At 45.2% G+C, this 19,074-nt stretch overlaps 1 protein-coding gene across 2 annotated transcripts in view; it reads left to right on the forward strand.

Annotated features, from left to right (window-relative positions):
* Nucleotides 1-19,074, forward strand: part of LOC117664626 (keratin, type I cytoskeletal 17-like) — a 48,920-nt gene that overhangs the window by 25,919 nt on the left and 3,927 nt on the right. For both annotated transcript variants that reach the window (XM_034415738.3, XM_034415739.3), the window contains exons 6-8: nt 8,755-8,916; nt 15,051-15,176; nt 15,943-16,151. In XM_034415738.3, coding sequence (XP_034271629.2) covers nt 8,755-8,916; nt 15,051-15,176; nt 15,943-16,151 — 497 coding nt within the window. The remainder of the gene's footprint in view (nt 1-8,754; nt 8,917-15,050; nt 15,177-15,942; nt 16,152-19,074) is intronic.

Below are 19,074 nucleotides of genomic sequence, written 5' to 3' on the forward strand. Positions count from 1 at the left end.
TTGAAAACCAAAGGGGAAGGGAAACCTAAATCTAGCCAACCCCTAAAGTGGACAATGGAATGCCAAGCAGAGTTTGAAAAACTCAAGCACTTGTTTGCAGCCAGCTCGTGCTAAAGCACCGACCCAAATGTCCCCTTTGTCATCCAAACAGATGCTAGTGATGTGGCAGTGGATACAGTATTGCTGGGGGAAAATTACTAAGGAGTCCTGCAGCCATGTGCTTACAAGTCCAAGAAACTGATTGAGACAGAGTGGAGATGGGCGGTGTGAGAAAAGGAAGCCTATGCAGTATGCTGGGCACTCTTAACCTGGAGACATTTTTAGAGGGGAGTAAAACTCCATTTGAGGTGTGGACAGACCACAAAAATCTGAAAGTGTTAAAAACTCTCAGGACAGTGTCTCTGAAACAGGTCTGTTGAGCTTAATACTTTCATCTTGTGGTATCTCCCAAGAGAGAGGAATTTCCTAGCCAATGCCTTTTTGAGGGTACCCCAATAGAATAGCTCTAAAGCTGAAGTCATCAGCTTTAACAGGGATGCATGCGTGAAGATTGCGGCGACCGGGTAGCTCCCGGGAGAGACAGGGTGGTTTTGGGCCATGCCGAGGGGTCTAAGGGTCGTTAAAAACATCCACGACCCTAGCCCCGGTGAGAAGAGCTCCTGCCCAGCCTGGGGAGGGCTTTTACGCCCTCCGGAACATCGCGGCTGGAGCGGAAGCTGGCGTTTGGAGAGGCGCATGGAAGCACCGTGTGAAGGAGATGGCGGCAGTCGACCACGCCGAGGGGTTTAAGGGCCGGTAAAACATCTACGGCCCCAGCCCCCGGCGAGAAGAGGTCCTGCCCAGCCTGGGGAGGGCTTTTACGCCCTCCGGAACATCGCGGCTGGAGCGGAAGCTGGCGTTTGGAGAGGCGCATGGAAGCACCGTGTGAAGGAGATGGCGGCAGTCGACCACGCCGAGGGGTTTAAGGGCCGGTAAAACATCTACGGCCCCAGCCCCCGGCGAGAAGAGGTCCTGCCCAGCCCGGGGAGGGCTTTTACACCCCCCGGAACATTGCGGTTGATGCTGGCGGCCGGCGTGGGAGAGGCACGTGGAAGCACCGTGTGAGGGAGAATGGTGGCGAGGATGGCAGCAGTCAGGGAGTTTAGTTTGTTTGAAACTGCTCCCCCTGATATTCTGACTGCTCCCCTTGATATTTGGGCTGTGGAGGCCTCTCCCATGTGAAGGAGAAGGAGTGACGGAGTGACGGAGACGATGGAGTCAGGAGGTGGGTGGCTGGGACGTTGGATGATGGCCCCCCTCCCCCCGCCACTGGAGGTGGCGGATCCGAGGCAGTAGCAGTGGATGACCGTAGCCGAGATATGACAGCATGATGGTGGCCAAGATTTACTACATGGCAGAGGAGGTGATGTTGTTATCCTCCTCTGGGGATATTGCTCTCCCCCAACCCCATTATTCTTCATTTCACCTACGCCTTAGCCGGATAGAGAGACTATGGGGGAGCTGAGGGATCCATTTCTACTCCAGCAAAGGAGCTGTAGTAACACCCCTGGTATGACTACCTCCAGTGAGATCAGCCAGCGTGAGAGGGTGGCTTGACCATTGCCCCGTTGGAGTGGAGAGGACATTGGACCTTCTCCCTGTCGTGAGAGGACAGTGGAGTCCAGCTCTATGAAATTCTATGAAATTCATCTGTATCCTGAAGGGTCTCTCTGGATTATGAACCCTGGACTGGCCCTCTTTTCCATCTTGGACTCGGACATACAATGACTTACAAGAAAGCCGACCTGCTAGCATTGTGAGACTCCCCCCTCTCGCAAGTTTGGCCCTCCACTTTATAGAGGGCCCACCTCGATGACGGGCTTTGGAACCCTGAGAGGTGGCATGCGAAAACTAGAGGGTTGAGGGGTTTTATATCAAAAATTTTTGTAAATTTTTAAAGGGGTTCTAGGGAGAGGGAGGGTTTGATTGGAATGCGGGTTGTGGGTATGGGGGATAGCCCACAAAGGGGAGGGGCGGGCCTGGTAAGGAAACACGGCATGGGAGGTGGGGATCCCGGGGTCGAGGGGTCGAGGGGGGAGTCATAGTTTGTCCAGATAGTGCTCTGAATATCATTACCGTGAGTGGGAGGGGTAGGTATGGTGGGAGCAGGGGGCTATATCGAGTCAAGGGAGCACGTACCCGCTGTTTACAAGCGGTGACATGCTCCGGCCCCCAAGGCTCCACCCGTTCCCAAGGTTGCACAGACCCTCAGGACCCGACCCTTCGGCTGATGCTGTGCAATGCCAGGTCCGTAGTAAATAAAGCCCCCCTCATTTGTGATCTTATTTGTGAGGGGGGAGCAGACCTGGCGGGTCTGGTTTGGGCCAGGAGGGGGGGTCCCCCTCATTGAAATGTGCCCACCAGGTTTCCTCACATTCCAGCGGCCGAGGTTACAGGGCAGGGGCGGGGGAGTAGCGGTTATTATTAAAGAAGGTCTGAGACCGAGGGAGGCCACTGTTCCTCAGACGGCGGGCTGTGAGTCCCTCCTCATGAAGTGGGGTCATGGGGTTCAGATGGGTTTGCTGATCACATACCTGGCTCCCTGCCACGTGGCAACAGCCCTGCCCGAGCTACTCAACGTCATCGCCGCGGTGGCGGTTGATACCCCCAAGCTTATGGTCATGGGGGATTTCAACCTGCCGTCCGTGGTTGAGGCGTCTGAGGTGGCTCGGGAGTTCATGACTTCCATGACAGCCATGGACCTGACCCAGTTAATTCATGGCCCTACCCACACAGGGAGAAACACGCTGGATCTGTTTTTTGTCTCTGGACAGTGGCTGAGTGATCTTGAGATAGGGGATATAGTTATCGAGCCCTTGTCATAGTCAGATCACTCTCTCCTTCGTCTCGACCTTCAAACCACTGCACTCTGCCGCAGGGAGGCGGAGCCAGGCTCTGGCACACGCCTCGACTGGAGACTTAGTGGCTGCCTGGGATAGGGTGACCGCTGGAGCTCTGGATTGGGTCGTGCCTTTGCGGCCTCTGACCCGGCACCAATCTCATTTGGCTCCTTGGTTCACTGAGGAGTTGAGGGAGTTGAAGCGCCAGAAAAGACGCCTAGATAGTAGTTGGAGGGCCAGTCTTTCTGAATCAGACCGGACACTGGTAAGATCCCATATTAGGAACTACCTAGTGGCGATAAAAGCAGCGAAATATAGTTATTTTGCTGCTCTTATTGCGTCATCAGATAACCGCCTGGCCATCCTGTTTAGGGTGACCCGCTCCCTGCTCCACCAGGAAGTGCGGGAGGATCCCTTGGAGGGTAGAACCAAGGATTTTGTTCAGTATCTGTATGACAAAATCACTCAGATCCGGGAAGATCTGGACTCCGACTGGGTAGTCTCAGGGGGAGGGACTGGGGCAGGTCTTGAGAATGTTATCTGGGATGAGTTTGATCCTGTGATCCCTGAGGACATGGACAGGATTCTGGGCAGACTGAACGTGACCACTTGTTTATTGGACCCGTGTCCCTCCTGGTTAGTGCTGGCTTCCCGGGAGGTGACGTGAGGCTGGCTCCAGGGGATTATAAATGCTTCGTTGGGTGAGGGTGACTTCCCCGCCACCTTGAAAGAGGCGGTGGTGAGGCCTCTCCTCAAGAAGCCTTCTCTGGACCCGGCAATGTTGGTTAATTATCGTCCGGTCTCCAATCTTCGTTTTGTGGCGAAGGTTGTCGAGAGTGTGGTTGTGCAACAGCTTCCCCAGCATCTGGATGAGACGACGTATCTGGATCCGTTCCAGTCGGGTTTCAGGCCCGGGTACAGCACGGAAATGGCATTGGTCGCGTTGGTTGATGATCTCTGGAGGGCTCGGGACAGGGGGTGCTCCTCTGTCCTGGTCCTGTTAGACCTCTCAGCGGCTTTTGATACCATCGACCATGGTATCATGCTGCACCGGTTGGAAGAGTTAGGGGTGGGAGGCACTGTACTATGGTGATTCTCCTCCTTTCTCTCCGGCCGGTTGCAGTCTGTGTTGGCAGGGGGGCAGAGGTCGACCCCGAGGCCCCTCATATGTGGGGTGCCACAAGGGTCGGTCCTCTCGCCCCTTTTGTTCAATATTTATGTAAAGCCACTGGGCGAGATCATCCGTGGTTTCGGGGTGAAGTACCACCAGTACGCTGATGACACCCAGCTGTACATCTCCACCCTGGATCACCCCAACAATGCCCTTAAAGTGATGTCTCAGTGTCTGGAGGCCGTGCGGATCTGGATGGGGAGGAACAGGCTCAGGCTCAACCCATCCAAGACCAAGTGGCTGTGGTTTCTGACGTCCCGATACAGTCAGTTGACGCCATCGCTGACTATTGGGGGTGAATCGCTGGCCCCCACCAAGAGGGCTTGCAACTTGGGCGTCCTCCTGGATTCATGGCTGTCTTTAGAAGAGCACTTGACGGCCGTGACCGGGAGGATTTTTCATCAGGTTCGCCTGATTAGCCAGTTGCGTCCCTTTCTGGATCGGGACTCCCTACACACAGTCACTCATGCCATCGTCACCTCCCGCCTGGACTATTGTAACACTCTCTACATGGGGTTTCCCTTGAGGAGCACCTGGAGGCTCCAACTGGTGCAGAGTCCGGCCGCGCAGGTGGTTATGGGAGCAACATGGCACTCCCGTGTGACACCTCTCCTGCACGAGCTGCACTGGCTCCCGGTGGTCTTCCGGGTGCGCTTCAAGGTTTTGGTTACCACCTTTAGAGCGCTCCATGGCTTAGGACCTGGCTACTTACGGGACCGCCTACTACCCCAAACAGCCTCCCACCGGCTGGTACGCTCTCATAGAGAGGGGCTCCTCCAGGTGCCATCAACCAAACAATGTCGACTGGCGGCCCCTAGGGGGAAGGCCTTCTCTGTGGGGGCACCTATTATCTGGAACGAGCTCCCCCCGGAGATACGGAGGATCCTGGATCTGCGCACTTTCCACCGTGCTTTGAAGACATTCCTATTCCAGCAGGCCAGCCTGGCCTAATTTTCTCCCCTTCTTTTAAATTTTAAATTGAAATTTTAATTTGTTTTAAATTATTGGGAATTTTAATTGTCTCGGGCAAAAATTATTTAATTTGGTTTTAATTATGTTTTTTAACTTTTGTTTTTATGTGTTTTATTTTGTGCCTGTTCACCGCCTTGAGTCCTTCAGGAGTAGGGCGGTATACAAATTTAATAAAATGAAATAAAATGAAATGAAAATCAGACCAGTCATCCTTTCCCAACAGCTAGCAGCCTCTGCCAACACTAGAGGACAAGGGAAATTCACTAAGCAGATGCCAGACAAATTGTTTACAGCGTCAAAAGTGGCATTAGAAAAAGATGAGTGGTTCAATGCCCATAAAGCTGACTGCATTTTAATTTGGGTGATAATGAACCTTTTTTCTAAACAAGTACATTTTGTGTCATGCTCCAAAATTCCCTCAGCACATGCCAAGCTGTTCTTGCAACATATATATATGTTGGGAGAGAGAGAGAGAGAGAGAGAGAGTGGGGGGGGGAAGAGAGGGAGAGAGAGAGAGAGAGAGAGAGAGAGAGAGAGAGAGAGAGAGAGAGAGAGAGAGAGTGTTCATGTAATCCCAGAACATATCATTTCGAGTTGAATTTACTTTGAAATTTTGGCAGGAATTTCTAAAATTACTTGGCATGGCCCAAGGGCTTAGTTCCTCCCATCAACCTCATCTGAGGTTGATGAGGTTCTATAGAACCGGTAGTAAAACTGACAGAAGGCTCTGACACTGACCCTGATGTTATCAGAAGCGATCTGCGCATGTGCAAAAGCAAGGCATGTGCATGAGTGAAGCGAGCATGGGCGTGCAATCCCATTGTGAACTGGTAATAAAGTAAGTAGAACCCACCCCTGATATGAATGGCATCTTGGAGTAGTACCTGAGATGCTACATTAATTATGGTACCAACAGAATAATTGGTTGATTGCCTCCCTTTCATGGAGGTAGCCTACTCAGTGGATAGCAGCACCAGTTTCACCTCTTTAAAATTGCATCTGGGCAGGACTATGTACCTATCCTGAATTGCCCAAACCAAACTAAACCAAACCAAACCACAAACCGCATCATTGGCTGAATGGATTGCCCAACTATCAAGTACCTGGCCCATAGGCACAAAGCGCTTGAAGATGTGCAGGAAATGTATAAAAAACAGGCATACAAAAAATGCTTCAAGCCAAAAGACTTTAACGTAGGTGACAAAGTTTTACCTCTCCACAAAATAACTGCAGTCTAGGAAGCAATCGAAAAAATTAGGTCCCAAATGCATTGGCCCTTTCCCTATCATCAAGGTTGTCAACCCAGTCATATTTCAATTAGACCTACCCAAAACTCTTAGATGTCTTAGATGTATTCACCTAGTTTGTCAATGTAGCCTATTGAAACTGGCAATCAGTTCTCCTCTATGTCCTGCAATGAAACCACCACCAACTCCCATTTTGATTGAAGGAGGAGAAGAAATTTGGGGAATCCTCATAGTGGTGGATTCCCACTCGAAATGGTTAGAAATCATCCCCGTCTCCACCACATCCACGGCCATTATGGTTAGAGCTTTGAGAAAGCTGTTTGCCACTTTTGGGCTGCCTGATACGCTTGTGTTAGACAATGGTACAGCTTTCATGTCAAGGGAGTTCTTAGAGTTTACTCAGAGGTACGGCATCCGACACATACGGTCGGCGCCGTTCCATCCCGCCATGAATGGTCAGGTCGAACGTATGGTGCGTATGGCCAAGGAGGGGCTCAAGCGATCAGGGGATGGGGACTTACAACATCGTTTAGCCCAATTTTTAATCGCACAGCATACCACCCCCTGCACAGCGACGGGTTATAGCCCTGCCGAGCTGCTTATGGGGCGAAGGCGTACCACCTTATTAGATAGGCTCCATCCTGACAGGGCACCCCTCCTAAGGCCCAATACGGAGAAAAGAGGAGCATCAAGGGGGTTCTTCCCCGGGGACCCAGTATATGTTGAGAACCATGGCATTGGCCCGGTTTGGATGCCCGGCCACATGGTACGGGTCAAGAGGCCCACCTCATATGAGGTTTCCACAGAGTGGGGGGCCATCTGGGGACGTCATATTGATCAGTTGAGGCGGAGGGTAATCCCTCTAGAGGAGGAGACGGAAGTGTTGGAGTATCTGTACCTCCCAGAGCCACAGCGGGAACTTGCCCCACCCAGCCCGGTAGGGCTGGAGCGAGAACCGGCAAGGTTGGAGATCCCCGCTAATTTGGAGGCCAGTCGATCTCAGCCGGAGACGGGGCCGGCGGATGTGATCATGGAACCCCCGGTGGCCAATACTCCAGCTACAACTGAGGAGACGTCCACCTCCCCAGAAAAGACCTTGCCACGCAGGTCGTGCCGAGAGAGGCGGTTGCCCATACACCTTAAAGACTATGTCTGTGGGGCAATTCGCACTTAGAGGGGAGGAGTGTTGTGTCTCAGGATCGGCTTTGGCTGCGCTTCTGGGTTGCAATGGCCCCAGCCGGCGGTTTCCTGATTCTACCAAATAGGTGGCCGGGGCTTTAGGACCAAGGGCTGGCCGGGGTTTTAGGTCCAATCAGCTTTGTTGGTCAATTACTCCACTCAGTGGCCAGCCTGTGGCGGACGCCCAAAAGCATATATATTCTCGGTCTGTTCCTCGCTAAGTAAGCTTGTTCTAGTCTTTTTTACTTGCTTTTATTATGGAATAAAAGAAGAGTTGAAGTCACTTGGAGTTGCCTGGCTTATTGAAACCCACTACATTTCAACATTGTTGAACTGGTCAGGGGGGAGGGCCAAGAAAAGGCGAATAATGTAGTCTTAGTGTGGGAATATTCAGATCTAGCTTTACTTTTGCTGCAACTGCTTGACTTTAGTAAAATAACCTATCACTTCAACCAAATGAAGTTGAGGGTCTTTCTTTCATAAATGTCTAACTTGCAGCAGATCTGAAAGCCAGTTTCATTTCCAGATGATATAGGCATAGATGTTTTTCAGCTTAAGCGTGCAATGAGAAGAAGCCCCATGGCTACATTATATAGTTTATATTTCAGTTGCATGTGGCAGCTGGTGTCAACTTCACCATCCTGGGAAAAGATGCAGTCCTTTAAAGCATTTCAGACTGCTGTTTGTGCCTGTCCCCTCCCCAGTTTCTGAAGCATCTTGGAATCAAATTCAAAATGCTCTGGAACCTCTCTATAATCCTAATTTTCTTTCTATTTTGTTTTGCTTGCTTTGGTTTCAGTTCCTTGCTTACCTTCCCATTTTAAATATAATTAAGCATAAAACAAGGCATGTTGACTGAATGCTGCTCAGGTTTGTTTTGTAGAATCACAGAATCCTAGAATCCTAGGGTCGGAGGAATTTTGGAGGTTTTCCAATCCAACCTTTTGTTCAGGGCAGAAAGCCTTAAACCATCCCAGACAAATGACAATTTGATGGAATGTGATCTGGATTCTCAGGAGGGAGAGAATGCATATTCCTTCACACTATCCAGTCTTTGAAACCCTTTAGTGATAAAGCAGGAGGTGACTCCAGGAGTCAGGCTGTTGCACTGCTTAATTTCCCAGTGCAACATTCCCCCCGCCCTCTGGCCCACCTATGACAATTTAATTTAATTTCATGTAATTAATATTTTGTTGCGACATTGCTGGTTGCTATCCATTGCTATCCTGCCCTTTCCCGGATGATATTTGGCTGGTTTCCTATACATGTGAACTAATAAATTCTGAGCTCTTTTTTCACTTCATAGGAGGTGGCTCCTCTCCAGGGGCGTCTGGGGGGCACTGTCAATGTGGAAGTTGACTCCATGCCTGGCACCGATTTACAAAAAATCCTGAATGAGATCCGTGACCAGTATGAGGGTGTCATGGAGAAGAACCGCCAGGAAGCTGAAACTTTGCACCAATCCCAGGTGAGGAAAGATTTGGCAAAGCAAAATACTAAAATGTCTCTTCCCTTTCAGAAGAGGGAGGATGCAAACATTACGTGAGCTTATATACGTCTGTAGGAGTTACAAAGAGCACAATGTAAAAATAGAAATTTGTGGCCCTATATGCAGATTCAGATGAGATATAAGAAAGATGCAGAAAACTATAGGTTTTATAAGGAACCACAAGAATTGGACAGAATACTACAGGGGACGGATGAAAAATTGATTAAAAATTATATAATTATTTATTGAGATATAATATGGAAGAAGAATCAGTAAAAGAAACGATGATAACTTGGGCAAAAAACTTCGGTTATACCATAGAATTAGACAATTGGGAAAAATTGTGGGAAAAGAATTATAAATTGACAATGTCGGCAGCATATAGAAAAAATTTATATGAAATGTTTTATAGATGGCACCTACCGCCAGCAAGACTAGCAAAAATGTTCCCAAATAGATCATCAGAATGTTGGAAATGTAGACAGACGCAGGGAACATAGTACCACATGCGGTGGACTTGTCCATCTGCACAAAAATATTGGATAAGGATAAAACAGTGGTTAGAGGAAATGGTAAAACAGCAAATAGAGTTAAAACCAGAGCTATTTCTATTAGGTATACTAACAGGGAAATATAATTTTAAAAAATCCAATAGTTAATGCTACATGTAATAACAACGGCCAGAATTATGCTCAAAATTGGAAAAATGGAAATATACCCTCTGATGAAATGGTAATAAAGAAAATATTATATTGTGCTGAGATGGACAGGCTGACAATGGAAATTAAGGACAAAGGAGAAACAGAATATTATTTAATTTGGGATGTATGGTATAATTGGTTAGATAGTAGATGCAAAGATTAGAAAATTAATAATGAAAGACGATTAACGAATTAGAAATGAGAAATAAGTATAATGATAGATGAAGAATATTTATTATAAATATTATTATATTATCGTATGATATTACAAAAATGTGAGATGTAAAAAATATTTAGAATGATAATTATATACTGTATAGATATTAGTACCCTGTTTTCCCAAAAATAAGACATCCCCGATAATAAGCCAAATCGGACTTTTGAGCGCATGTGCTAAATAAGCCTCCCCATGAAAATAAGTCCTCCCCCAAAAATATTTAAATGCAGAGCTGCACAGCAAGAGGAGCCCCATCTTGCTCCAGGTGCCCCAAAATAATAAGACCTTCTCAAAAATAAGGCCAAGTGCTTATTTTGGGGTTCAAAAAAATATAAGACAGGGGAAACACGGGGAATTTTCGGGGAAACACGGTAACTGTAGATATGCACCAGTACAGAGCTGTTGCAAAGCAGAAATTGTAAGGTAAAATGAAGAAAATGTATATATAAAATATAAAAATAGAAATTTGTTTTGGCTGAATTCTCAGGTCATAGTAACAAGCTATTCTCAAGTATTTCCCTTCTTTGATATAATAAAGGCTTTTTATTTATATCATTTGTAGGCTTTCATAAATACTTTCATTTCCCCCTTTTTTGTATGTTGCTACTTTTACACCACCACCATGAAATTTGTCCTCAGGAAGAGAGGATACGGTTGATAGAAATAAGGGAAGATACAAGTTTCTGTTTTTCATCTTAAGCATATATGTTTATGCTTAAAATGCTTGCACAATTTTCTCTGATGCTAGATGCGAGGAGGTAGCAATGAGATTTTGGTTGATACTGCTGTGTGCCATGTAATGGTCCAGCCGAAATAAAAAACAAACCAAGTATAAACCGTGAAATGACTTCTAAAAAGTTTATTGCTGTTCACTTACAGATAAGTGTACAGATAGAAATTTGTCAGACTAAAGCAATTATCTGCATAACTGTAGATATATTCTGTGAATTGCTAAGGAGAGACCATGTTGCCCTCTTCTTGTCTGGCAAGTTCTGCTGTCTTTGCTATCTGGGAAAGAGCCAGTGGTGGGTTGCCCCTGATTCGCACTGGTTCTATAGAACCGGTAGTAAAACCGGCAGGAGGCTCCGCCCACTGACCCCGAATTCATCAGAGAGCATGCGTAGAAGAGCGTGCGTGGCCCCATTGCAAACAGGTAGTAAATTTAAGTAGAACCCACCCCTGGAAAGAGCCTGTCCCCCTGGAACTCCAGAATACATTCAATCTCACACCCTAGTCAGCCTGTTTCCTTTAGGTAAAACTAATTGCCTAAACACTGTTTTTACGTATATGGAATGGAAGGGGAAGCTTTGCTGTCTTGCTTCAGGCAGCATTAGGTCATGATCATGGCCCTGATACCAAGGGGAGTCCACACACACTTGTGTGTAATTCTTCTAGTTACTGCTATATTCAGATTCCAGTATCTATTTCTTTTTAAAGGAAGGCATACAGGGTGAAGACTAGAAGTGGAGTGATGATGAAAATAGTGAAGATGATTGAATACAAAGATGATCCAATAATCCAATACAAATACCAATTCAGGTGCATTTCATTGTTTAGGTATATGGAATGGAAGGGGAAGCTTTGCTGTCTTGCTATAGGCAGCGTTAGGTCATGATCTGTAGTGATGAAATGCTTCGAGAGATTGGTTCTCCAACACCTTTGGACATACCTTCCACCGGACTTTGACAAACATCAGTTTGCCTACTGGGGAAATAGGTCGACAGACGATGCCAGAGCTACTGCTTTATATTCGGTAGTGAGCCATCTGGAGAAACCCGGAAACTATTTCAGGATGCTTTTCATAGACTATAGCTCAGCCTTCAACACCATTCTGCTGAGCATCTTATTGAAAAGGTGACTGACTTGGATTTTCTTTCTTCCATCTGCGACTGGATCAAAGACTTTCTGAGGGACCAGCCACAAACAGTGAGGGTTGGGTCTGTCATATCCACCTCCCTGAAGCTTAGCACTCGCTTCCCACAGGTAGGGACTATATGCTCAGTCCCTATCTGTATTCACTGCACACAACATGTGTACACACACTCTTTCATTCAGATTCCAGTATCTATTTCTTTTTAAAGGAAGGAAGGCATACAGGGTGAAGACTAGAAATGGAGTGATGATGATAATAGTGAAGATGATTGAATACAAAGATGATCCAATAATCCAATTCAAGTGCATTTCATTGTTTATGGTATATGGAATGGAAGGGGAAGCTGTCTTGCTTCAGGCAGCATTAGGTCATGATCATGGCCCTGACACCAGTGAGACTCCGCACACACTTGTGTGTAATTCTTCTAGTTACTCTTTCATTCAGATTCAAGTATCTATTTCTTTTTAAAGGAAGGCATAGAGGGTGAGGACTAGGATTGGAGTGATGATGAAAATAATGAAGATGAAGAAGGTATCCAATACAAGTACCAATTCAGGTGCATTTCATTGTTAAATTTGGGCAGAGGTACCAACCAAGGTTGACAAGGAAGGAACCATCTGGCAGATAACAACCCAGAGCACATGTGGCAAGGACTGCACCACCTAACTAACTATAAGGTGAACACGAGGAACACAGTCAACATTGATGCCTCGTTGGTGGAGGAGTTGAACACCTCCTTCGCCCACTATGCGGTGAAAAGACCAGATCCCATAGCCGCTGCCTGCTGGCCTTCTGATTCCCAGCCACTCACTCTCTACGAACATCAAGTGAGAGCTGTATTGAGAGCTGTGAATCCTAACAAAGCTGCAGGCCCAGATGGGGTGCTGGGGATAATGGTAAAGAATTGTGTCAATCAATTAGCAGGGGTCCTGACAAGGATTTTTAACATCTCCCTGCCAACGGCCTGTGTTCCATCATGTTTGAAAGCAGCCACTATTGTCCCAGTCCCAAAGAAAACAGCAATTAACTACTTAAGTGACTACAGTCCTATCACATTAACGTCTGTAGTGATGAAATGCTTCGAGAGATTGGTTCTCCAACACTTTAGGACATGCCTCCCACCGGACTTTGACAAACATCAGCTTGCCTACTAGGTCGACAGACGACGCCATAGCTACTGCTTTACATTCTGTAGTGAGCCATCTGGAGAAACCCGGAAACTATTTCAGGATGCTTTTCATAGACTATAGCTCAGCCTTCAACACCATTCTACTGAGCATCTTATTGAAAAGGTGACTGACTTGGATTTTCCTTCTTCCATCTGCGACTGGATCAAAGACTTTCTGAGGGACCAGCCACAAACAGTGAGGGTTGGGTCTGTCATATCCACCTCCCTGAAGCTTAGCACTCGCTTCCCTCAGGTAGGGACTATATGCTCAGTCCCTACCTGTATTCACTGCACACAACACGTGTACACACACTCTTTCATTCAGATTCCAGTATCTATTTCTTTTTAAAGGAAGGAAGGCATACAGGGTGAAGACTAGAAATGGAGTGATGATGATAATAGTGAAGATGATTGAATACAAAGATGATCCAATAATCCAATTCAAGTGCATTTCATTGTTTATGGTATATGGAATGGAAGGGGAAGCTGTCTTGCTTCAGGCAGCATTAGGTCATGATCATGGCCCTGATACCAGTGAGACTCCGCACACACTTGTGTGTAATTCTTCTAGTTACTCTTTCATTCAGATTCAAGTATCTATTTCTTTTTAAAGGAAGGCATAGAGGGTGAGGACTAGGATTGGAGTGATGATGAAAATAATGAAGATGAAGAAGGTATCCAATACAAGTACCAATTCAGGTGCATTTCATTGTTAAGTTTGGGCAGAGGTACCAACCAAGGTTGACAAGGAAGGAACCATCTGGCAGATAACAACCCAGAGCACATGTGGCAAGAACTGCACCACTTAACTAACTATAAGGAGAACACGAGGAACACAGTCAACATTGATGCCTCATTGGTGGAGGAGTTGAACACCTCCTTCGCCCGCTACACGGTGAAAAGACCAGATCCCATAGCCGCTGCCTGCTGGCCTTCTGATTCCCAGCCACTCACTCTCTACGAACATCAAGTGAGAGCTGTATTGAGAGCTGTGAATCCTAACAAAGCTGCAGGCCCAGATGGGGTGCTGGGGATAATGGTAAAGAATTGTGCCAATCAATTAGCAGGGGTCCTGACAAGGATTTTTAACATCTCCCTGCCAACGGCCTGTGTTCCATCATGTTTGAAAGCAGCCACTATTGTCCCAGTCCCAAAGAAAACAGCAATTAACTACTTAAGTGACTACAGTCCTATCACATTAACGTCTGTAGTGATGAAATGCTTCGAGAGATTAGTTCTTCAACACCTTAGGACATGCCTCCCACCGGACTTTGACAAACATCAGCTTGCCTACTAGGTCGACAGACGACGCCATAGCTACTGCTTTACATTCTGTAGTGAGCCATCTGGAGAAACCCGGAAACTATTTCAGGATGCTTTTCATAGACTATAGCTCAGCCTTCAACACCATTCTACTGAGCATCTTATTGAAAAGGTGACTGACTTGGATTTTCCTTCATCCATCTGCGACTGGATCAAAGACTTTCTGAGGGACCAGCCACAAACAGTGAGGGTTGGGTCTGTCATATCCACCTCCCTGAAGCTTAGCACTGGCTTCCCACAGGTAGGGACTGTGTGCTCAGTCCCTACCTGTATTCACTGTATACACATGATTGTGTATCGTCAGGCCCATACATTGTGATTACCAAGTTCGCAGATGACACCATTATACTGGGTCTTATTACAGGTGGAGATGAAACAGCGTACGGGGGGGGGGGGGAGGGGAGGTTCAAAAACTATCCACATGGTACTTAAAAAACTTGCACCTGAACCTACACTTGAACAACAGCAAGACCAAGGAGATGGTGTTGAATTTCTGGAGGAAGAGAGAGGAACCTGGCCCACTTTACATCCAGGGGGTCTGTGTAGAGAGAGTTTCCTCCTTTAAATTCCTGGGAGTCCATCTCAGCGAAGACCTTGGTTTAAACAAGGTTCCAATTGCCCCCATTAAAAATCAAATTTCCCCCCTGTGGGGCGTGGGCCCCACGTTGGGAACCACTGGGTTAGACAGAGTGAAACCACTGAACAAATGAGCAATATGCAGCATAGCCACACTTGTTCATACATAAATGATAATAGCAATTTCCCTAAGATTCCCACTCTCTGTATGGGAGATAATATGGTCTAATGTGTAACTTCTCCTTTCTTTCACAGTGTGATGCACTCAATCAGGAGGTTTCTGACAGCACTGAAGCTCTACAGAGTGCTCAGATGAAGATGGTGGAGCTGAAACGGCTGGCCCAGGCTTTGGAGATTGAGCAGCAATCTCTTTGGAGCATGGTCAGTTCCAGTCATTTTCAAACTTGTGGATTAGATGCTAAATGCCTCAAATGCAGAAGGAGTTTTACTGATCTAAAGATTAGTATGAACTTAATTCTCTCATAGCCCAAAGAAGGAATGCCTCAATGTTGGGGACTGATGGACATATTTGGAAATTTTAGAGCAGGTTATGAACATTTTCATAAACTTTTCTGCTTAGAAGGCTGATATACAGCCCATCTTTCCTAAGATGCTGTCTGTCATTTCTCCGAGCATGACACTAGCAGGCTTCCTATTTTTATATTTTAAGAATGCTTTGAAAGGTTCCTTTAAATAAAGATTATGTACAAGATACTTTCCTTGTATTAGGCAAGCTTCCAAATTATTTTATTAAAAACAATCTAAGACAGGTTACTCTGGACACCATTAGCCAGTATCCTCAGCAGTGGTCGGTTGCCCCCGGTTTGCACCGGTTCTATAGAACCGGTAGTAAAACCGGCGGGAGGCCACCGACCCAGATGTCATCAGAATGCTTCTGCGCATTGCAGAAGAGTGCACGTGGCCCTGTTGCAAACCTGTAGTAAAGGTAAGTAGAACCCACCCCTGATCCTCAACAAAACATTTGTGTAGCCTCCTATAATATTTCCTTGAAGGCAAGCCATGTTTGTAATCTGGACTCAAGTTTCTATTCTCTCCATCTACCTTCTGCTTTTCCTGGGCCCCGCAAAACATCTTTAGATTTAGCATCTTCAGAAAAACAAAAACAAAAACCTTTCTTTGTTCCTAGAAAGGAGCCCTTGAGGGGACCTTGGCTGAGGTGGAATCCCATTATGGGGTGGAGTTGTCACAGTTACGTAACCTTGTGGCTGCCCGGGAGGCAGAGCTGCTGCAACTGAAGTTGGATGCCCAGAACCAAGCTGAGGATTACAAGCGACTGATGGATATTAAAAACAGACTGGAACAGGAGATAGCAACCTACCACTGCCTTCTTGAAGGGTAAGGAGTGGGGAAGATGAGTGCCATCTGTTCAGCTTGTTAATCCATTTATTTCTATTCCTACAGTTTAGGGAGTGGCGGGGGGGAGTGCTGATATTTATATAACTCAAACAGCAATATTTGCACTCAACTGGGAAGTATCAGGAGATTTGGAAAGGATTGAATGAATACAAAGAATTGATTTTTAAATAAATGATCTCTAAGAGGGATTCCCCCCCCTCCATTCACTATCAGCCATGGATTGCTGGTTGATAGCTGAAGAATGATTAAAGAAACCTGGTGGTGAGTGAGAGGGATGAAATAGAATTTCCCGGAGGAAGACCAGTTGGCTGAATGTGGCATGGAATAAAAAAATATATTTGCTCAACTCCAGCCAGTAGTTGCCACATGGTATTAAAATCTTTACTGTATGTGTAGTATAAATTTATTATATGAACCCATATGGAATGCAGCTTGGAAAGAGACTGGAAGCTAGAAATGATGACACATATTTTTGTTTAGTTTTTTTAAATAGTATATTTAATTGTTGCATTTTCTATTTTTTTATTTTCTAACTCATCCTTAGATTCTAGGTAGTTGACTACTTATCAAATGTTTTAATACATAATTAAATGATAAATACGTAAATAAGGCTACCAAAGTAATTATAGGCTGGATCAAGTCCCCTATGAAGTTTGAGAGATACTTTTTAGATTTTTTAAAAAGACCAAGCAATGGGGAGGCAACAGAGCTGGATAATAATTATGAATGACTTAAAAGGGAAATTACATAAATTCCTGAAAAAAGAAGGCATTGATGGCTACTAGTCATGGTAATTACAGATTGTCTCAAGTACAGTCCTCAATATATCAGGCTAGAGAAATTAAATTAGAAAAAATGATACTCATGTTTTTCTGAGCTCTCTTGTGAAATCTGGTTAGTTACTGTAAGATTAGACAATGTGGTTAAATTGCTTAACTAGGATTGGGAAAACCCAGCTTCAAGATCACCTCTCAGCCATAGAAACCCAGCGAGTAGTTTTGAACCATCATATTGTTCAATTGAGCTGCCCCGGGAGAGTTATTTTTGAGGGAAAAACTGGGAGAGGAAATGTTATCTACAATGTAAGCCTTGAACTCTTCGAAAAATGCAGGATATCAATTTAATAAAGTAAAATAAAATGCTAGACAACATGGACCTTGGACATGTAGGAACTGTTCTAAAATGACTTCTTTTACTATTTTATTCTTTGCACCTTTCATCTGGCCTCAAACATTTTCTTCCAATCTTGTTCACATTTCACAAATCCTTCATGTTTGTTATATGCATAGCTGCTGAACTTCTGCCTATAAGGAATTATATTGCACCTGCATAGGATTACCTCTTTAATATAATAATAATCAATTACTTCCCTAGTTGAAAGACCATTATAGGCCTTTAGAACTTTTCCTGTTAAACATCTGGCCACCAATCTCAGGTTAATCTCAGTTTCATGCTCATTTACAAGAGACAGCAACTTTTAAATATAGCAAAATATAGTAAAATAGGCTTCTATATCTTCTTCCTCTTTTAAGTTAGAGATTTTTATGTCTGTGGGATCCTAAATTATTTTCTTGCCTCTCACTCTTCCCATTTTTGCCTCCTTTTCCTCTTTCTCACTCCAAAGCTGCTCTTCTTTCTCTTTTTTAATTAACAAACTTTTCCTCTTTCTGTTGCTTCAAATATCTGAGCCTAGCCCCTTTTCTGGCTGGTCTACCTTCTTCTTTGCATGAAGTAGATACCTTTCCCTACCAAAGCAGTAGCCTCTTCTATGTCTAAGGGAGAATCTATGCTGGTTTATTTTTTTCCATCTCCGTTTGGTGTAGACTCTAGTGAGGAGTCTGGTTTCTGAAGTGAGGATGTTAGTTATTGTCTGCAAAGCCCGAGGTCTGCAAGGACCAAACTCGCTTCCTTTTGTAGTTAAGGTTTGTTTTCTTTTGATACAGAGTACTTAAGGAACTCCTTGAGTTTGAGCCAATTCCACCCGTATGGATACCGTCTTATGTTGGATATCTCATTTTGTTTTGAACATCCAACTTTTATCATCCCTGTGACAAATTCTTTTAATCTATACCTAATTTGGTTGGCTCAAACATCAAAAGAATAGGCAAAAACACAGGTCCCTAGACAATAAATACATGCTCTCACATACTATTATTCACTACTCACTATCTCCACCTTCCCCCCCACTGCTACTCTTCCTTTGTGCTAGAGGAGCGGATTCCTTTCTGACTGCATTAGGTTGCTTTACTTCTGCGCACACAAATGCTCCTCCTTCTCTCCCCCACATGTATCTTCAACTGTTTCACAGCACAGCTTTTATAGATAATTTTCTGCGCCGCAAGTGGTGAGCCGGCTTAAAGGGAAAGGACAAAAGCAGCACAAGTGCCGTTAATTTTCCTAGGCAGCCTGCTCTCTCACAGGCCTGCTTGAACATGGCTAACACTCTTATGAGATGCTGCACGGTATGTCCTTGGGATCTGATGTAAGACTGTAGAACTATTGCTTGATTTAGATACATACATTCCTGCCTTTCTTTTACATCCAGTGTACTTTTTTGCTAATAAAGAAAATACTGTGCAAATCGTTAGTATCTTATATAATACCAGACCATGAAAATAAGTGATGATTGCTCTGTAAGTACATTGGTGCATATTGAATTCATTAGCAAAAAAAAAAATTAAAAATAAATAAATAAATAAAAACCTTGCAATGAAAGAAATGTGTGTTTTCTAGATATACTAAAAAAAAAAAAAGGTTTACTAGAGGGATCCTGTGAAAAGACTGTTACTGATTGTAAAGTGAATGTAAGCCAACTTTTTCTAGCTTAACAGTAACAGAGTTGGAAAGGACCTTGGAGGTCATCTAGTCCAACCCCCTGCTCACGCAGGAGACCTGTACTAGG

Source organism: Pantherophis guttatus, chromosome 4, assembly GCF_059756535.1.
Source record: "Pantherophis guttatus breed Tessera chromosome 4, ASM5975653v1, whole genome shotgun sequence".
Taxonomy (NCBI): Eukaryota; Metazoa; Chordata; class Lepidosauria; order Squamata; family Colubridae; genus Pantherophis; species Pantherophis guttatus.